The sequence below is a fragment of the Sphaerodactylus townsendi genome, unplaced genomic scaffold (genome assembly GCF_021028975.2).
Source record: "Sphaerodactylus townsendi isolate TG3544 unplaced genomic scaffold, MPM_Stown_v2.3 scaffold_23, whole genome shotgun sequence".
Lineage (NCBI taxonomy): Eukaryota > Metazoa > Chordata > Lepidosauria > Squamata > Sphaerodactylidae > Sphaerodactylus > Sphaerodactylus townsendi.
In genome coordinates, this window is record NW_025950396.1 from 875,151 (window position 1) to 896,132 (window position 20,982).

The 20,982-nt window shown below is 46.7% G+C and overlaps 2 protein-coding genes across 2 annotated transcripts in view; one reads left to right on the plus strand and one right to left on the minus strand.

Moving 5' to 3' along the window:
• Positions 1-14,829, minus strand: part of WDR3 (WD repeat domain 3) — a 35,767-nt gene extending 20,938 nt beyond the window's left edge. The window contains 7 exon segments of the mRNA XM_048482804.1: positions 2,846-2,956; positions 4,577-4,672; positions 6,744-6,822; positions 8,282-8,400; positions 10,328-10,537; positions 12,327-12,530; positions 14,754-14,829. Of these exon segments, the coding sequence (XP_048338761.1) occupies positions 2,846-2,956; positions 4,577-4,672; positions 6,744-6,822; positions 8,282-8,400; positions 10,328-10,537; positions 12,327-12,497 (786 nt within the window). The 5' untranslated portion in view covers positions 12,498-12,530; positions 14,754-14,829.
• Positions 14,830-14,991: 162 nt separating this feature from the next.
• The window catches only part of GDAP2 (ganglioside induced differentiation associated protein 2), a 29,221-nt gene continuing 23,230 nt past the window's right edge, over positions 14,992-20,982 (plus strand). Inside the window, exons 1-3 of the mRNA XM_048482795.1 lie at positions 14,992-15,204; positions 18,912-19,140; positions 20,705-20,844. Coding sequence (XP_048338752.1) covers positions 18,944-19,140; positions 20,705-20,844 — 337 coding nt within the window. The 5' untranslated portion in view covers positions 14,992-15,204; positions 18,912-18,943. The remainder of the gene's footprint in view (positions 15,205-18,911; positions 19,141-20,704; positions 20,845-20,982) is intronic.

The following is a 20,982-nucleotide window of genomic DNA, read 5'->3' on the forward strand; positions in this document are numbered from 1 at the left end:
AACACCCTGTGAGGTAGGTGGGGCTGAGAGAGCTCAGAAGAACTGTGACTAGCCCAAGGTCACCCAGTTGGCGTGTGTTGGAGTGCACAGGCTAATCTGAATTCCCCAGATAAGCCTCCACAGCTCAAGTGGCAGAGCGGGGAATCAAACCCAGTTCCTCCAGATTAGAGTACACTTGCTCTTAACCTCTATGCCACTGCATTGCACAGAAGGCAACCAAACAAACTGGCCCCACGGGAGGAATGGCTGCATTCAGGCACCATACCCAACAAATCTGCATGCCAAAGAAGCACCATCTATGATTTCTTTCTACAGTACTCCCAGGCATGCAGTATATCCTAACAGTTTAGAATGTGCATTACTGCAAAGATCCTGCTAACTAAAGAGCAAAATTATTGAAAAAAATATTTAATTCGTTCACACGTAATACAGAATAAAAACGGTTAATAAAAACATAGGTTCTGGAAACCAGATCCCCACATATAAGACACATAAGTAACAAGTGTCCTTACAATTGACGAATATACCAAATGACCAACAAAACCATATGCATTTTGACCTCATGGCTTTCCTCAATGGTGAATGAGAAAAACATTATTAAAAATGCACATTCAACAATAGATGTATAAATACAAACCAGTAGTTTGCTGGGAAGAAGAAGAGTTTGGATTTATATCCCCCCTTTCTCTCCTGCAGGAGACTCAAAGGGGCTTACAATCTCCTTGCCCTTCCCCCCTCACAACAAACACCCTGTGAGGTAGGTGGGGCTGAGAGAGCTCTGAGAAGCTGTGACTAGCCGAAGGTCACCCAGCTGGCGTGTGTGGGAGCGTACAGGCTAATCTGAATTCCCCAGATAAGCCTCCACAGCTCAGGCGGCAGAGCGGGGAATCAAACCCGGTTCCTCCAGATTAGATACACAAGTTCTTAACCTCCTACCCCACTGCTGGGAGGGGGGGAATCTACTTCTGTAACTGGCACAGATTCTCTGAAGTGCTTTGCTTTTGTTCCAGGAAACAGACAGCAAAGGGTTAACAAAGCAACCTCTTCATGAGAATGGGCTCACTCTTACATCATCAATATTTGCGCAAGGCCCTTCCCGGGGTTCTGTCTCACACCTGAATGACCAAGGAGGGACTACACAGAAAAAGAGGGTGGGGCTACGCAGAGAAAGTCTGTCTTTCTTTTCAATAGAGTGCTGCAGGAAAAATGTAAACAGGCATCTATCTGTGACACGTCAGGGAATGTGCTCCTGAAGTCAGCAAGGATCGTGCAGTAGATTTGACTATCAGCCGTGGGATGTCCGAGAGCATCCCCGTGCTTGCTGCTTTTGCACTTCTTACAGGAAGAGTGGTGCTGCGGCTCACTACCTCGGAAGAGGGCTGTCCTGTGCTCGGGAGCAACAGCCGCAGAAGGCCCTTGCTTTCACATCCTGCATGTGAGCTCCCAAAGGCACCTGGTGGGCCACTGCGAGTAGCAGAGAGCTGGATTAGATGGACTCTGGTCTGATCCAGCTGGCTTGTTCTTATGTTCTTATGTTCAGCACTTCGTCAGCCCAACCGTGAGGCTGCCACCATCAGGGACAGCTCTTGGCTGCACTGCCTCCAGAGGACTTTCAGATGGTGCAAGGGTACAGCCGAAAAGCCACCAGAAAAGCCCTCCATAGGGTTGAATGGAGTTATGCCACCCATAACACTGGTCGCAGCATTTCTGGCTTGAAAGCCCAGGTGGAAGCCAACTACAGTTGACTCCACCCCAGGAACACCCCGGCCCACGACCTCACTTGTGCTAGCATCCCCTTGGACTCCAGTGTAGTTCTGCCATGGCACCCATTTCTAAGTTTTGCCATCACAGAGCTATGGGGCACCCGAACACCAGAGTCTTTGCCCTCCATCTGCCCATCTACCCCCCACCCCACAGGACAGGGTGGTTAGAACTCCATTGGCCAGATCCAGGAAATCTGTTCCATTAACAGCGGTGCCTGCCCCCAGCGCAAATTCCTTTCCTCCAACGCAAGAGACTCTGGAGATCCACAGGACCCATGATTGCACATCATATAACCCTAGTTTACAAAGCATAGTTTGATGGTAGTTTCTTTGTGGCATTAGGCCCTCACAACAGCACAAACTAAGGCTGAAAACAAAGCAAGGGTTAAGGGCAGGCTCGAGAGCAGTTCTTTCTCCACGGTGGGTGCCCACTGGTCACAGCTGCAAGAGGAATTCAGTTTCAGAACTGAACCGAGGCATTTTAAGAATGACTTCTCGTACAAAAAAAGGATTACATTTTCTGAGATCTTGAGAGAACCTGGATTTAAGCACACTGTATAGCCAGCCAAGGCATGCATGGCATCTCCTCTTGGATAATATGAATAAAGTATTCTTCCGTGAGGAGCTGCGTGGCATAGTGGTTAAGTGCTTACACTGCCACTCACACGGTCAGGAGTTCGAGCCCCCTGTGGGTCAGATATCCTGGTAGCTGGCTCATGGTCAACTCAGCCAGCCATCTATTCCTTGGTCGGTAAATGAGTACCTAGCTCATAGCTAGGGAGTAAAGAATAGCCGGGGAAAGCAATGGCAAACTACCCCACAAAAACGGCTTGCCTATAAAATCACTGCTTGCAGTGGTACCCCAGGGTCAAATACGACGGAAGGGGAAACTTCACCTATTCTTCCTTGAGTAATACTTGTATCGGCCCAAGTAAACTGGAAATATGGGAACCTACCAAGTGGGTCATGGCAGAGCATCTTCTATGTTTCAGACACATTTTTAAAAACTTAAAGCATCATTTTTTAATCATATTTTGGACGACAGCATGAATGCTCTATTAGCAAGAATGCACAGAAAATACCTCTTCTTGGGTCTCATCCTGATCTGCTGCCTTATCAACTTCCAAAGATCCTTCCAAGTTCTCTGAAGGTCCTTTACTTCTCTTGTACTGGGGCTCATCAGAATCCAGACCCTGTTTATGATACCAAAAAACAAACAAAGTAATAAAATAAAACACAGAATCTTCCATCTGTCATTCTGCAAACTCTTTTAATGAGTTACCTGCGCTGAATTGAATAATTCTACAAATATGCACGGGTAGAGCCAAGTCAAAGGTCCAGCAGATACCAATTATGTTAGCAAAAAAATCTGGAGTTTAGCACCAGGGCTGCTGGACACAAGAAGAAGAGGGAAAGTTTGAATTTATACCCTGCCTTTCTCTCCTGTAAGGAGTCTCAAGGCAGCTTACAACCTTTTCCCTTCTTCTTTCCACAACAGACACCTTGTGAAGTAGGTGGGCCTCTGAGAGAGCTGTGATTGGCCCAAGGTCACCCAGCAGGCTTCATGTGCAGGAGTGCGGAAACAAATCTAGTTCACCAGATAAGAGTCCACTGCTCACATGGAGGAGTGGGGAATGAAACTCAGTTCTCCACATTAGAGACCACCTGCTCTTAATCATGACACCACCAAGCATGCCAAACAGTGCTTTACCTACTAAAGACAAAAAGTAGCCAACATTTCACTATTCGTTAGTGATTTACTTATGGCCAGCTGGCACAAACCAGGCAGTAATATACACAGCCCAAGGACTATACCACAAAGCAATAGAAAGGGGATTATGGGAGTCGTGCAAAGGCCCTACAGTCATTGTGGTATCCCCTCCTGCTTCCAAGCCATGCCGGACAAGATGGGAAATACCTATCTGGTCTCTTCATAACAACCCTGGATTAACTCCTCAAATTCAACCCACCCAAGTGCCAGAAACTCCTCTCATTTTTATGATTATGAGAACAAAAGTCTTAACGGCTGATGCAAAAAAGCAATCAATCTAGGGCAGGGGTCTGCAACCTGCGGCTCCAGAGCCGCATGCAGCTCTTTCTGCCTTATACTGCAGTTCCACGTGGCCTGGAGGTCGGAGGGTAGCATGGGCATGTTTCTCCAGCCCTCCAGAGCAGCGCTGGAAGGAAAGGTGAGTGGAGGGGCTGAACCTGAGGTGGCTCCGTACGTGAGGGCGCCGCTTTTCGCGTCCCCTCCACACCTCTCCTTCCAGTGCTGCTCTGGAGGGTTGGAGGGAAATGCTCACACTGCCCTCTGACCCCTGGAGGTCAGAAGGTAGTGTGGCCATGTCCCTCTAGAGCAGCCGCCATCCCCCCTCTGCCCCACGGAGCGGGCGGCTGCCTGCTCCATCGGGCAGAGGGGATTTCCCTGCCCAGTGCTGCTGTCTCCCACAGCGCCATCCCCCCTCTGCCCCACGGAGCAGGCAGCTGCCTGCTCACATGGGAACAGAAAGCCCCTACCTGGCGCCTCCGCCTCCCAGCGCTGGAAGGAAAGGTGAGTGGAAGAACCAAACTGGAGGTGGCTCTGTGTGGAGCCGCCTCTCTGGCTCGGTAGATCTTCAGGGCCGTGGAAAACGGGTCCAAATGGCTCTTTGGGTGTTAAAGGTTGCCAACCCCTGATGTAGGGCAAGGCAGAGGCCTCTTTCACTAAAGTGATTGAAGCCCGCCTTGGGCAGGAGGTATTAGACAAGGGTGGCAGTTTTATAGTTCACCATGTGGGACAGAGGGCAGGAGGATAAAGGAACAGCAGAACTTACCTCCTGGAAATGGCTGATGCTCCAGGCCCTCAGTTCGCTGTCTGCAGACCCCGTGAGAAGAAGCTTTCCTTCCGCAACTAAAGCCAGTCCCCACACCTGAACAAGGAGAATAGGTCAGAAGTCTTCACTTGACTGCCCTGTCAACGATGTCCAATCAAGGACAAAACAAACAGGCTTTTCTCATTTCTGTGAGATAAATGGACACGTCTTCATGCTTACAGCAGGGATTTAGGGACCCCCAAGTTTGGACTGATTCGGGAGGATCTTCGACAAGCCACCTGGGGCTCTTCAGACATTGTACTCCAATGTGATACTAAGCCATGTGCCTGGACAGTGGGAAAGGCCATTTTCTGATAGGCCAGAGGTCTGAAACCTGCAGCTCTCCAGAAGTTCATGGACTACAAATCCCATCAGCCCCTGCCAGCATGGCCAATTGGGGCTGATGGGAATTGTAGTCCATGTACATCTGGAGAGCCACAGGTTGCAGACCCCTGTGATAGGGCCTGTAGTAGTCAGGGGGTTCCCCACCTGAAGCCGCCACTGAAGGAGAAATGTCTGGATTTATGACACACCTTTCTCTCCTGCAAAAAGTCTCAAAGCTGTTTACAAACCTCTTTCCTTTCCTCTCCCCACAACAGACGCCTTGTGAGCTAGGTCGGGCTGAGAGAGTTCTGAAAGAACTATAGCTAGCCCAAGGTCGCCCAGTAGGTTTCATGTGTAGGAGTGGGGAAACAAATCCCATTCACCAGAGTCCACCACTCAGGTGGAGGAGTGGGGAATCAAACGCAGTTCTCCAGATTAGAGTCCACCACTCTTAAACACTACACCGTGCTGGCTCTCTGGTGGGACTGGAGGATGAATATCCTGCAAGCCCCCCAGAGTCACGTGCCTCCTGCCAAAGATCAAAAGCAAAGAGCCCCACCCCTCTCCAGGTACCTGCACAGCCTCATCTCAGCACCTCAGTGGCTGCCTGTGTGAGGGAAAGTTGGTTACAAAGAAGAGAGAGTAAAACCATCACGACAGCTACCCAGGAAAATAGCAAGCTTGGTAAAGTAGGGATATGGGTGGTTTCACATCCCCTTCTTGGTGGCCAGCTTGCTCTCCATCAGGCTCCCTGGCGATCTCACTTTCTCATGTGATCTGCTGAGCCTCACACTGATGAGAGAGCTGGAAGACAGAAGGTAAAGGCCTTCCCTCACTCCAGAGACATAGCGGTTGGCCGAAGTGAAACCATGCTGAAGACAGACTGTCCTACTTGAGTAGAGGTACCCTGGTAATTTAAAATGTTATCACTATTATGCAACTGTTTAATATTACACATTTTGTATCACTGTGCATTTGGTGCAATGTAAGCCACAAAGCAAGTATCATTGATCTAGAGAAGGGATGTCCAACTCTGGTGCTTCATGGTCTACAATTCCCAGGGGCTGATGGGAATTGTAGTCCATGAACATTTGAAGCGCCAGAGTTGGACACCTCTGATCTAAAGAGATGAGGCTGCTTCAAACATGATATTCTTCCTGCCGTGGAAATATAAAGGGAACTTCAGGACAATGAAGACTGCTGTCCAAAAGTCATGCTTAAATGTGAGCAAATCCCATTCAATTTAGTGAAGCCTGCTTCTTTGGAAATATTTATCCAACTCTGAGGTGCTTTTACAAACTATGTGGGCTGAGCTATTTGGAATAATTTTCAGGTGAGATTTTGCTCTTGGAGGTTATAATAGTTGGCCTTTTCTGGTCAACTGAATGTTCGTGACGTTTGTGGTGTTAAACTGGTGTTTTTTTCTCTTTCCTTGTACTGACACCCTGAGCCAATGACAGGAGAATGGCAGATTAAAAACAACCTAAATACGAACGTTACTTTCAATATTTAGGATTTTTTTTTAGAAATTTACCTTTAGATTAATAATAGTATTCTATTGTTACAATTCACTCTTTAACATTTCTAATACTATGCTGGTGTTCAGCAAGTATTCTACATAAAATCTTCTTTTATGAGGGAAAATTTTAAAAATGACCTCAATAAACAAATGGGACTGGTTGGAAGACAAACAACAATGTCACAATTTTCCAACCGCTGAAGCCTAAATTACAAGAAAGAAAGCTGCCATAGTCTGTACTTTTTCTGCCCATTCTTACTGTTTCTGTCTCAGTAAATTATTTACCTCAGTCCGGTGCCCAACCAGTGTTTTGAAGCAGTGCTGCGTATTCAAGTCCCACCACTTCACTAATGTGTCTTTTGAACTGGGAGGGAGAAAAAATTACATAGTGGATACTAAAATACAAATGAATAAATAAAGGCAACAGCATCCAAATCAGTCTGAATTTATTTAGCTACTACTGGACTGCATAGTTCTGTTGTCCCTTGCCATTAACCAGCTAAAGCAGGCAAAATACTTGGACCGAGCCACATAAAATCCTATTTCCTAGGGCAGTGATGGCGAACCTTTTCGAGACCGAGTGCCAAAACTGCAACCCAAAACCCACGAACTTATCGCAAAGTGCCAACACGGCAATTTAACCTGAAATCTGAGGTTTTAGTTTAGACAAAACAGTTGGCTCCGAGGCGTGCATTACTCAGGAGTAAGCTTGGTGGTAGTCGGTGGCTTTGCTTTGAAGCAACCGTGCAACTCTTCAAACGGGTGAATCACGACCCTGGGAGGGTTTACTCAGAAGCAAGCCCCATAGCCAGCAACCGAGCTTACTCCCAGATAAAAGATCGAGCTTTAGTTCTTCACGTGAAAATCAGTGGGGTTTAACAGCGCTTAACAGGGTTACCTACACAGCTTCCCCAAAACTAGGTCTTAGGTTTAATGCTAATAATCGAGGCAGCCTAGATGTATGGGGGGGGGGCGATTTCCCCCATGGCGAACTGTTTGTGCATGCCCACAGAGAGGGCTCCGAGTGCCACCTCTGACACCCATGCCATAGGTTCGTCACCACTGTCCTAGGGCAACTTACAGCCTTGCCAGGAAGTGGCAGTGCTATAAGCTTTTAGATAGACTCCCTTGAAGGGCACTGTGCCACCTTCTCCCTCAATGGCACCATCCCATTCCCAGTTATGTACTGAATACTCGTAAATAGAAGAATAAATACGGCCAACTGTAGTCACTCTTCTGTAATCTGAAAGGTAATTGGCACCTCTTATTTCATATATTTTCTGCCTCATCTTTCTCCCCAGTGAGGACCCAAAAATGGGATACTTCATTTCCCTCTCCTCCATCTTACCCTCACAACAACCCTGTGAGGTAGGTTATCCCAAGAGCATACAACCAACCCAAGCTCACCCGGTGAGCTTCCACAGCAGAATGGGGATCCAAACCTGGACCTATTCCAACTCTACACCACCTCTGGCTCTCCATTTATGCCTTCAGTGGTTTGGCAGAGCTAACAAAAATGATGAAACCAACGAGGAACAATCTCCACCAGTCTTCCAAGTTTATTTTCCCCCACACCAGACAAGGTTATCGAATAGTCCACAATTCGCCCATCCATTTTCACTGTCTGACTAAGACTGCAAGAGCTAACAGAGAAGGCTAAAGCATCTGGTTGGTGGGCCTGAATTCAGCTATGCTGATCTCTGTTATTAACTGTGCTGGGGGAATAAGAATGATAAAGTCCTTAATTTAACTCGAGCTCTCAGATCAGTTCATTAATACCACCGAGAAGTCTGGTCTACAGGATCTGAAGTGAGCACCTTTACCTGGAAACCAGTATATTCTTCTCCTTCAGAAAGAGCACCTGTGTAACAGCATCCTTGTGGCCCTTTAGCCGGTACAAACCGCTCTCGTTGATCACATCCCAAACAATGACATCCGTGTCCTGGAAGAAAGACAGAACATAAGAACATAAGAACATAAGAACTAGCCTGCTGGATCAGACCAGAGTCCATCTAGTCCAGCATTCTGCTACTCGCAGTGGCCCACCAGGTGCCTTTGGGAGCTCACATGCAGGAGGTGAAAGCAATGGCCTTCTGCTGCTGCTGCTGCTCCTGAGCACCTGGTCTGCTAAGGCATTTGCAATCTGAGATCAAGGAGGATCAAGATTGGTAGCCATAGATTGACTTCTCCTCCATAAATCTGTCCAAGCCCTTTTTTAAAGCTATCCAGGTTAGTGGCCATCACCACCTCCTGTGGCAGCATATTCCAAACACCAATCACACGTTGCGTGAAGAAGTGTTTCCGTTTATTAGTCCTAATTCTTCCCCCCAGCATTTTCAATGTATGCCCCCTGGTTCTAGTATTGTGAGAAAGAGAGAAAAATTTCTCTCTGTCAACATTTTCTACCCCATGCATAATTTTATAGGCTTCAATCATATCCCCCCTCAGACGTCTCCTCTCCAAACTAAAGAGTCCCAAACGCTGCAGCCTCTCCTCATAAGGAAGGTGCTCCAATCCTTCAATCATCCTCGTTGCCCTTCTCTGCACTTTTTCTATCTCTTCGATATCCTTTTTGAGATGTGGCGACCAGAACTGAACACAGTACTCCAAGTGCGGTCGCACTACTGCTTTATATAAGGGCATGACAATCCTTGCAGTTTTATTATCGACTCCTTTCCTAATTATCCCCAGCATAGAGTTTGCCTTTTTCACATGAGGCCAACCAATAGAAACATGAGGCCAACCAATAGAAAAGATGCAGAACAGAAAGATGCAGAACAGACAAGATGGTTCTCTGAATAAGTACTTGGAATTAACTTATGCAGTTTGCTGAAACACAAAATGGTAGCATTTACTGGCCAGACGGCTCCTTATAAAGCCACAGACGTATTCATGGAGAAGGCTAGATCATTTGAGGCATAATGGGTGACAGGAACCTCTATATTTAGTTGTGTGGCTTACTAGCCTTCTGCTGTAGCCAGTGGAAGGAATTTTTTTAAAAAAATCTCTACCATTTATAGCATGACATCATTTCCGGGGAAAATGGAAATGACATCACTCCTCTCTAGGAATCACTGGAGACTCAATGATAAAATTATTTAGGGGGCGGTGTTATGTTACTTCCAGGTTTTTTTTCCTGGAAATAACATGACATCATTGCTGACAGTGTCCCCCCACCTCACCGGTCTCCCACATGAGTACCAGTTGCTGGAAGACAAATGCAGAAGAGTTGCTGCCTTCAAAAAACATCTAGCTGATTGAAAACAGGATCAAATCCAGCTTTTCACTAGATGCAACTCTTCATTATTTCAGCAGGGATCGTCTGATACACTAAATCCCATTTCGTTCAAATCTAACCTAACACACAAAACGCCACTTACTTTGTCTCAGGTTATATCTCTGAAGCTCCTCAGGAGACAAAATGATCCTAGAACTGCCTCCTAGAAAACCGGCCAGATGCCCACTCTCTTCGTCCAAGCCCTTCCTAAAACCTGCCTTTTCCTAAAAGCTTTGGCAAAACATCCCTTCTGTACTGAAACTAAGGCTCATACCGCACACGCAGAATAATGCACTTTCAAACTGCTTTCAGTGCTCTTTGAAGTTGTGCAGAATAGCAAAATCCACTTGCAAATAGTTGTGAAAGTGGTTTGAAAACGCATTGTTTTGCGTGTGCGGAAGGGGCCAAAGCACAAGTATTTATCACCAGCTTAACAGTTTTCCCTCTCTCTTGCCAAACGGACAACATTAAGCACTTCAGTTACCTGTCTTCCTATGCTCCACACAGCACTATGAAAACTGAAGGACACTATACAAACAACCCATTAATAAGACTGCTTCTGTGAACTTTTAGTTACCCCAACAATTCTCACCTTTGACCCCGAAGCCAGGCTGCCTCCCAGCTCATCATATTTCAGGGCTGTAACAGCAGCTTTATGCCCGTTGAACGTGACGTTGCCCTCGCCACTTAAGAGACTGAACACGCGAATGGAGCCGTCCTCATACCCCACAGCCAGATGAAGCCCGTCGGGGGATGTGCAAAGAGCAGTCACTTCCGGCTTAAGGCCCTGGAGGATGAGAACCTGCAACCGGGAAAGAAAAGACTTTGATTAGCTCATGCAGAAAAGATGGGAGAGGCCATATCCCAGGACTTAGAAGAAGAGAAGAAGAGCTGGATTTATATCCCCCCTTTCTCTCCTATAGGAGACTCAAAGGGGCTTACAAACTCCTTGCCCTTCCCCCCTCACAACAAACACCCTGTGAGGTAGGTGCGGCTGAGAGAGCTCAGAAGAACTGTGACTAGCCCAAGGTCACCCAGCTGGCGTGTGTGGGAGTATACAGACTAATCTGAATTCCACAGATAAGTCTCCACAGCTCAAGCGGTAGAGTGGGGAATCAAACCCGGTTCCTCCAGATTAGAGTACACCTGCTCTTAACCACTATGTCACTGCTGCTCTTAGGGCCCGTAGTACTGGTTCATTATTTCTTAACACACTTCAACCACTCTTTCGTTTGCATGTTCAGGGTGATGAAAAGTACAGCCAAGGTATTATCTGCATGGGGACAGGCTTGTATGGTTTCCTCACCGCCACAGATCAGTAACCACTAACCTTCCAAATGGCAGGGCTCCTCCTAGATTCCATGCTCTGGTCTGCTACATCCCTGTCTGTGATGCTTTTTCATTTTACTTCAAAAATGGTAATTCATTATAAGGTTATAATAATCTGTATATCTGGTTTACTGAATTGCCAGCTTTCATTTGTTTAAAAAAATGTTAAATTTGCTTTCAAAAATTACTCTGGCCTCGATTGTTGTGAGTTTTCTGGGCTGTGTGGCCGTGATCTGGTAGATCTTGTTCCTAATGTTTCACCTGCATCTGTGGCTGGTATCTTCAGAGGTGTATCACAGAGAGAAGTCTGTTATACACTGTGTCCAGTCAGATTTCTCTCTGTGATGCACCTCTGAAGATGCCAATCACAGATGCAGGCGAAACATTAGATCTACCAGACCACGGCCACACAGCCCAGAAAACCCACAACAACCAGTTGAATCCGGCCGTGAAAGCCTTCGACAATACTCTGGCCTTGTTTGTTGGGAAGGAATACACCGCAACAATAGGGGTCTCAAACTTTAGTTTCAAGTGAACAAATTGCCCCCAACTCTCTCACTCTCTTCTGCCCCTTCCCATGGCCTAGGACAGGGGTGTCTGACTCTGGCACCCCAGATGTTCATGGACTACAATTCCCATCAGTCCTTGCCAGCATTGCCAATTGGCCATGTTGGCAGGGGGTGATATGAATCATAGTCCATGAACATTTGGGACACCAGAGTTGGACACCCCAGATCTAAGTGGTTCAGGAGTAGCAGAAGGAGCATTTTAAAAAGTTCAAGAATTACATCTGGTCATTCGGGGGCCATACAGACACAAACTCCAAGTGGTTCAAGACCCGGGTATCCACATGTCCCCAGATGCCCCCACCAGCCATTAGGTGGGCAGCAACCAGGGACGTGACATGAGGGATACTGTCCCCCCAGGGTGGGTGGGCCTTGACCGGATGCCGACTTCCCCTCCACTCCCTCCTTCCCGATGGACTTTTCCCCCTACAGAAGAGGGAGCATGCCAGATCTTGCCCAGTAATGAAAACAGATAGATGCCAACCAACCCTTTTTTGTACTACTCCTACACATCACAGCATCCAGCTCAGGGTGACCTCAGCAGCAGTTTTCAACCATCCACATCAGTCACTTTATACCCTCAAGCAACTCCTTCCAGCTTTAGACACATATTTTTAAAACCACCACTGTTAGTGAGCAGCAAGACGCCTCGGAGTCGGCTGCATCTTCTTCTTGGAGGCCAAAAGAGCCGCTCACCTTCTCTTTTTTCCGCGTATCCCAGATGAAAACATGCTCGCATGCTGGCACTGCCACGTAACGGCCTTTCTCGCCCCGCAGAGTCACATAGGCAATGTTTCCTTTCTGGCTGGCAACCACACCGAACAGGGCAGTGCCCGTGTAGCGCAAGTACTGCTTGGTGAGCCCCATGGAGGATATTTCCAGGCCCCGGCAGAATCTAACCTGGACGAAGGTTGAATGATTAGTTCAAGATTAAAAGAAATAATAAAAAGTGAACATTGTTCTTAGAATTAACACAGAAGCGTTACCAAGCAGGGTAATTACAGTTTTCTCTGACAATATGCTAAATAAAGATGTCTCTTCCACATTGCTGGGGTTAGGGGCTCAGCTCCCCCCACGATCTGGAAAACGACATTAAAACATTTGGCCCTCCCTTCATACCAGAGAAGAAGAAAAATTGGATTTATATCCCCCCTTGCAGGAGACTCAAAGAAGACTTCTTACAATCTAAGAAGTCTAAATTTAAATGTATTGATACTATACAATACCATTCATATATTTTATGCTGAGTTTCTAAACATTTTATGTATCACCTGCAACTTCTGCAAAACTGCCCCCAAATCTCCATTTAATTTCTTATGCCAACCTGCGATATATCAAAACAGCAATGGGGAAAGTCTCAATGTGGGAGGGACAACTGTGCTTCCAACAAGGGCCTTAGGCTTGCCTGCAAAACCATCACATACCTGTGGAGTTAGTGCCTTAGCCTTAAACTGGAACCACAGAAAGAATCAAAAATAACATTTTCAGATCATCAGCATGCTAACATCAAGAACCTAGATATACGAATGGTATGCAACTCATGCTGGACCCAAATATCCCCATCTATTCCAATCAAAAGGGGCAGGCAAATAGCCTGATTGTGAATGTGTGAAGCTGCCTTATACAGACTCATAACCTTGGTCCATCAAAGTCAATATGGAGACAAGGAGTGGCTCTCTAGAACATAAGAACTAGCCTGCTGGATCAGACCAGAGTCCATCTAGTCCAGCACTCTGCTACTTGCAGTGGCCCACCAGGTGCCTTTGGGAGCTCACATGCAGGATGTGAAAGCAAGGGCCTTCTGCTGCTGCTGCTGCTGCTCCTGAGCACCTGGTCTGCTGAGGCATTTGAAATCTCAGATCAAGGAGGATCAAGATTGGTAGCCAGAGACCTTCTCCATAAATCTGTCCAAGCCCGTTTTAAAGCTAGGTCTGTAACATCACCTACTGCCAGATGATTTAACCAATCATGCCTGAGGTTGAATCTGGGACCTTTTGAATTCCAAGCAGATGTTCTACCAGCTGAAGGCTCGGAGCAGCCAGCACTGGAATTGAAAAAATGTTAGCTCTAAGCTGCACAGCCACGAGAGTGGGGAAACTCACAGATTTAACATAAAAAGCAATCGATCCATTCAGAACAGGCAAGGACTTGGAGAAAGCGCTTTACGTCGCTTCCAACTCATGGCGACCCTACGAATCAGTGTCCTCCAAAACGTCCCATCATTAAACATCTTGCTCAGGTCTTACAAACTGAGGGGCATGACTTCCTCTACAGACTCAATCCATCTGATGTTGGATCTTCCTCTTTTTCTGCTGTCTTCAAACATTCCTAGCATTCTGTCTTTTCCAGTGCCTCTTGTCTTCTCATCTTGTGACCAAAGTACAACAGCCTCAGCTTAGTCACTCTAGGTACACCTCAGGCTTGATTTGATCTAGAACTGATCTCTGTTCATACCATCTCTCCGCTCTCACCTTGCGGCTCCTGCTTGCCACTTGAAGTACTAACATGGATGCTACGAATGTGCCCTGCATGGGTCTGTCAGTTTGCATAAACGGTGTTTGTTATTAAGATGTTCACTGGAATCCTGCTTAGGTTTTGACAGCTGAAGACTCCCTAACCCGACACATTCCTGTTAGTTAGACCGCAGGATGAACAATATGCACTCTATACATGCTCAGAAGCAACAGTGGTTATCAGTTTAGGGCAGTCCAGGCTGAAACCCAGCTAAGAAAGGCTTACAAGAAGTATGTGACTCTCACATTCCCCCTCATTTCCCTCAGTGACCCCTTCCTTCCTGCCAGGTTCCTTCACACCTGCACGTATATCTCAGCTTTATTTTATAAAACGTCCGTTTTATCTGGCAGTTTCCTTGGTGGGCCTGATGAGGGCAAATAGGTGGGGTGCAAATAACAGAGCGATCCTATACAGACTCACTCCAGTCTAAGCCCATCGAAATGAATGGGCTTAGACTGGAGACACTTGATTCAAGATTCCTATGGAAACTTACTCCAGTCTAAGCCCACTGAAGTGAATGGACTTAGACTGCAGTCACTTGCTTTAGGACTGCACAGTAAGTAAACTACGCCTGTGAAAGTCTCTCCCGCTCACAGCCCCGCAACTCACCACCGCATGCGGTCGCCACGAGACTTAAACCCGCTGCAGTGCCTAAGCGCAAGAACCGGAAGTCTCCCCGGCCATTCCTAGAACGTCCCTTTCATCCTGGCAACTTCCGGCGCAGCAGGCGCGGGAGGGGGCTTCAGTCGCCATAGAGATGTCAAGGCTTAGAGCGGACTCCTCGGGAAGTCACGCATAGGACGGTCTCGTTCTGGCCGGAAGCGGAGGCTGTGTGGCGTGTCCCGATGTCACCTTTCCGTTTCTATGGCAATCCGGGGAGGTGGAGCCTCAGTTTAGAGAGGCGTTGACCGGAAGACGCGGTCGTGACAGAAGGGCCCGACTTCCTCGCCTCCCTCCGGGCTGATGAAGGGCTTTCCTTCCCGTCTGTGGGATGCCTGTGAGGGGCGCACGGCTGCGGCTCGGCGGTGACTGGATGGGGGACGCCTCAGCTTCACAAGCCGTGAGTGACTCCATGAGCTCCACTAGGCCTCCCAGGAGCCTCTCGGCCCGTCTCTGACTGGGCAGCGGGGTATGGTGGGTAGAGTGTCGAGCTGAGATTTGGGAGCCCTGAGTTCGAATCCCCAGTCTGCTGCAGAAGCTAGCAGGGTTACCTCGGCCCAGTCACGTGTTCTCAGACTCTGCTACCTCGGAGGGCTGTTGTAAGGATGACAGTGGAGAGCTCTGGGAAGAAGACTGGAGTTCCCAAATGTGTTAGAGCTTCTCTTTCTTCTCTACTAAGCTCCTCCAAATATTTATATGTCTGTTAATATATGTTTATATCCTCCAGATGTTTACATTTTTGCGATGCTTTAATGTTTACATTTTGTAACGTTTTCTATTATTGTATTTTTATAAGTATGTAAGCCGCCTTAGGTCCCTTGGGAAATTGGCGGGGTAGAAATGTAAAATGTAAATAAATGAAAATAAATAAATGTTTCAATGAGCTCTTCCTAGCTCACATGATTGGTCCGTTTAATGCAGGGGTGTCCAACTCTGCCCCTCTCCAGATGTTCATGGGCCACAATTCCTATCAGTCCCTGGCCAGTTGGTGGGAATCTCAGTCCACGAATACCCCTCGTCTAATGTTTATCAATTAATTGTGATGCTGCCATTTCTCCAGGGTGGAGACAGTAATTGCCCCCACGCCAACTGTACTCTTCTAATCCTGCAAGGTGAATAAATGGTCACACAGTGTGTAGTGAGCTAAGAGCAGGTGCACTCTGATCTGGAGGAACCGGGTTTGATTCCCAGCTCTGCTCCCTGAGTTGTGGAGGCTTATCTGGGGAATTCAGATTAGCCTATGCACTCCCACACATGCCAACTGGGTGACCTTGGGCTAGTCACAGCTTTCCAGAGCTCTCTCAGCCCCACTTACCTCACAGAGTGTTTGTTGTGAGGGGGGAAGGGCAAGGAGATTGTAAACCCCTTTGAGTCTCCTATAGGAGAGAAAGGGGGATATAAATCCAAACTCTTCTTCTCTTCTTCTTCTTAGCAAAAAGGTCCTTCTGGCCAAAGTTTGGATCTGTTAGGATCACATGGGTGAATCCACCTTGTCTACCTATCCTTTTCAGGGTGGGCCTGGTTTTCTTTCGGTGACGGAAACGTTGGTGTAAAAGAGAGACATTAATTAAGCTTACACAGGAACAAATCTCAGAGAGATGCAACCTCTGGTTTTATCTGTTTCGTGGGTTTCATTTATCTTCAGAGACTTTTGTGGTACCTTTGATGGTAACCAGTTTCTTGCAGTAGGAGTTATTGTAGATTAAACTGGATTGCCTACAGAGTTAGGAAGCATTGCTGTTTAGATGTCATGCGTGGCTGTAAAGGAAAGCCAGGAATGACAGGTGGCCGTGTTGCCTTTATTTTGTGCTTGAGCTTCATGCTGAATCTCTTGCACTTCTTGACCTTTTGGTCCCCGCTGCTGTTACGGTCCCACCCCACCCCTGTACCAATCTGCCATTGGAGGATAACAATCCTGTAAACATCAGAAGATTTGTGCTATGGTCTACAGGCAATTTTTTTAGCCTGCAGAGCACCACTAGCTTCTGTTGTATTTGGTACAGCAGGCGAACGCCTGTTTATTTCTTATTTATTTAAAATATTTATTAACCCCCTTTTTTCTTTACAGAGCTCAAGGTGGCCTGCAGTATTAACAAATTACATAAATTAATTACATCAAAAAAATCACAATTTAAACCGCTTTAGTCAAATGCTTTAGCCTAGTTCTCCAGACCCTATTTATAGAGTGCTTATCAGATATATGCCAAAGGTTATTGCATTTATTGTGTTTCTCACGTCCAGCTCATTTTTTTTTTGCATGTTTATTCACAACTTGCCTTCAAGGAATGCCATATCTTGGAAAGTGAGCATAGGGTTGTAGTGTTACATGCACAAGCTCCTTGCTTGGGTTTAGCTGATCTTGGATGGAAGCTGCCGTCCAATGGACCATTTTGTGGACCATTTTAAGATTTTGTATTCACAACAGCATTCTTGTGTGGAGGGAAATTGATGAATAAAATATACAAATGGCGTAGCTGTAATAAGCCCCGAGTGAGTCTGTGGCAACAGAAACTGTGTTAAGGAGGAAGTGCCATTTGGAAGGGGCAGGTGTCTTGTGCCCATTAAACCACTTCCTCTTCTAGAAGATCTTCTTGCTGTTGGGCCCTTTGTGTTCTTGAAAAATATAGAACAGTCCAAAGAACGATGTAGGACGGTGGTGGCGAACCTATGGCACGAGTGCCAGAGGTGGCACTCAGAGCCCTCTCTGTGGGCACACGTGCACAGAGTTTGTCATGTGGGGAGGCGGAAAATTGCCCCCCCACACACACACACACCTCTAGGCTGGCCTGGGCCGCTGGGCATGACGTGTAGGTAACCCTGTTAAGTGCTGTTAAACCCCACTGATTTTCATGGGGAGAACTAAAGCACAATCCTTTACATGGGAGTAAGCTCGGTTGCTGGCAATGGGGCTTGCTTCTAAACCCTCCTAGGGTCGTGATTCACCCATTCAAAGTGTTTCACGATTGCTTCAGAGCAAAGGCAGCGACTACCACCAAGCTTACTCCCTTGGAGCCAACTGTTTTTTCTAAACTAAAACCTCAGTATTCAGGTTAAATTGCTGTGTTGGCACTTTGCTATAAATAAGTGGGTTTTGGGTTGCAGTTTTGGCACTCGGTCTCAAAAAGGTTCACTATCACTGATGTAGGAGGACAGCAACTGAAAGCCAAGTGTGGTTCACACTGGTTCCTCGCATGGGAACCATTTGGGGTAATTCTTGAACACAGAGCTGTTTGGCATACGTGGATTCACCGGGCCAAGATGAAACGAGAGCAGCAAGTTGCAAAGTATCTGTTTTGTTTTTTTTCACTTGGTGATGAGAAAGAAGCTGAGCACTATCTCAACACCAGTAATTCTTTGCATGCCACAGCCTGAGATGCCCGGAAGACAGTCATGTGAAGACACCTGTCATCAGGGCTGATGTGCTGCAGGCAACCTATTATGGAGAAACAGCTTGGAGGATGTTCACTCTAACAAGCTCCAATCTGGGTCTTGCTAGAAGTACAAGAGAAGGGAAACCTGAATGGAATGTGCTTACTGCTGGTGGAGGCTTTCCTGGGAAATAGATTCCTGGGTAGAGAAAGCTGGGGGCGCTCAGGGCAAAAGATAGATTAGAACTCCTTGCTGGGCAATTTACTAGGTGCCATATTTTTTTTTCTACATCAACAAGGGCATCCTTGTCTGCAGTCTACAGGGGTATAGTCCAACTCCAGGGTTACCTCCCTTTTCTGCCATTATGTAAAGTGGGTCCAAGGAGATTGTTTTTGGTCCCTTCAGAAAAAAAAGGGAGATATTCAGCAGATGATAACCCTTGACGGGGGTGGGGAGGACTCTCCCTGAATGAACATTTCTAGGAGCCAATCAGATTAATCTCATGACTTTATTAACGGTGCGGTACATTCTTGGATCTCTTCCATAGAAATGCTTTAAGACTGGCCCCTCTCTGAGATTATTATTTCAGGACTGAAAAACCCATGAAGGTGTGGGTGCATATAGTGCAGTGGCTTATACATGTATTTTTCTGCAGTAATTCTTTTCCAGACTTGTCATGAGTAATTTTTAAAAATCAAGTCTTTGATTTGTTTGTCTCTCTTTTATCCGAATCTCCAGGAAGACCTCATTGGGAACTGCTCACACAATCAATGGACATAAGCCCTACCATCCCTCCTCCTTCCATGGATCCTCTGGGTGCGCCTTCCCATTTTGTGGATATTGAAAGTTTGCCAGGATGGGCTGACCTTTATGAGGCAGATTCTCAAAGTGTGTCTGAAAGATGCCAGGTGGATGCCCCATCGCCCTTCGCGTACAGGAAAGACATCAATGCAAAAATCATACTGTGGTAAGTTTCCATCTTGGGAATTGAATCGAACGCTGTATCGATCAACCGTTTTGTCAGTTTTGTGGGAAAGAGCAGTTATTGTGATTAGAACTAGGCCTGCATGAAGTCTGCAATAGGTGAAAAGAATGTTGGTTGACTAGTTCATGGTAGACCAGAGTGTGCATCTAGTGGCAGAGTTTTTGTCTCATCCAACAAAACAGTTCTCAGGAATCTTCAATAGCAATTAACACAAATTATGCTTTAGCAGTTGAGAGATCCCAATTGTGCCCTTTTTAAAAAATGTAAGCACATCAGTGAACAGTAGGAATTCTAGTAATAGGAGTTGGGCGGTGGAGAGGGGGACACCACAGAAAGTTGAAGTCACCCCACACATCAGAATCAGAATCTTTATTACAGTCATAGACCAGTATGAACCAGAATAATGTAAATATAGTGCACACAATTAAAAGAAAGCAAAAGACTTAAAACTAAAAAAGAATAGGCACAAGGGGACAATAAAATTAACAGATGAAGCACTGTAACTATAACCTGCAAATCTAAGCCCTTGTGGCACGGACCATCATATACCGTATTTCAAGTACTTCTGAACAGACCCTAGCAATTTATTGTCAAAGGCTTTCACGGCCGGATTCAACTGGTTCTGGTGGGTTTTCCAGGCTCCTCGTCCAGCAGCGCAGACAGCAGCTCGTCCGGCTCGGAGAGCAGCTCCCTGTGCAGCGGCCACTCAATGCAGAGCACCATGGTCACAAGACCACGGCCACAAAGCCCGGAAAGCCCACCAGACCCTAGCAACATTGTATGTTGCATTGGAATTGATATCTATGGGCAGTGTAGAAAGTATAAAATTGGCCTGTGTGTCCTGGTAATCTACATAGCAGCAGTGAGATAAGGCTAGTACGTACATTTTTGTAGTACTGACACTGAAGAAGCATGTGTGTCCAGATTTACGAGGACATTGTCTTTCCTGATAGGGGATTTTCTTTTATCAGCCTTCCAAGAACAGCTGAAGGGAAGGCTTTTGCATCGTGCCTGAGTAAAATCCCTCCAATATTTAGGACAGTGGTGGCGAACCTTTGGCACCCCAGATGTTATAGACTACAATTCCCATCAGCCCCTGCCAGCATTGCCAATTGGCCATGCTGGCAGGGGCTGATGAGAATTGTAGTCCATAACATCTGGAGTGCCAAAGGTTCGCCACCACGGATTTTGGGACTTCAGGTTTAGTTAGGTATGCCCTCTGAGAGGTACTGTACCTACTGGAATCACTAGCAATAAAGGTTGGAGATCTGGCTGTAACTGATTGGCACTCTGTGCCTGCCACATGCTGTTTAGTGGCCTCTTTGGCCTATTCAAAACCCATGCTGAATAATAATTGAAGGAAAAAAACCCTCAAGGGTAACATTTTAATTGTCACTGCCTGTTTCCATGTGGATTGAAAGTCATCATTCATAATTTCCCCAGGGCATGTGAGAGACCTGTGTACAAACAGTGTAGAACTTCCTCTCTTTCTTTGTACTTCGTATTATTTTGTGCTGCTCATTAAACAGCAGTCATCTTTCCTCAGGAGGGGCGATGTAGCGCTACTGAACTCCATGGCCATCGTGAACACCAGCAATGAGTCTCTCACAGATAAGAATCCTGTGTCAGAAAGTATCTACTTGCATGCGGGACCAGACCTGAGGGCTGAGCTACAGAAACTCAAAGGTAGGTTGTCAACATTTTATTGTCAACAGAGATGTCGCGGGTGGGCCAGGTCCAGATGCCGGGCCCCCTCCCGCCTCTCCCTTGCATGCCACCCTTCCCCCTCCCCTCCAGTAGGGTGGGTGGGCCATGTCCAGATGC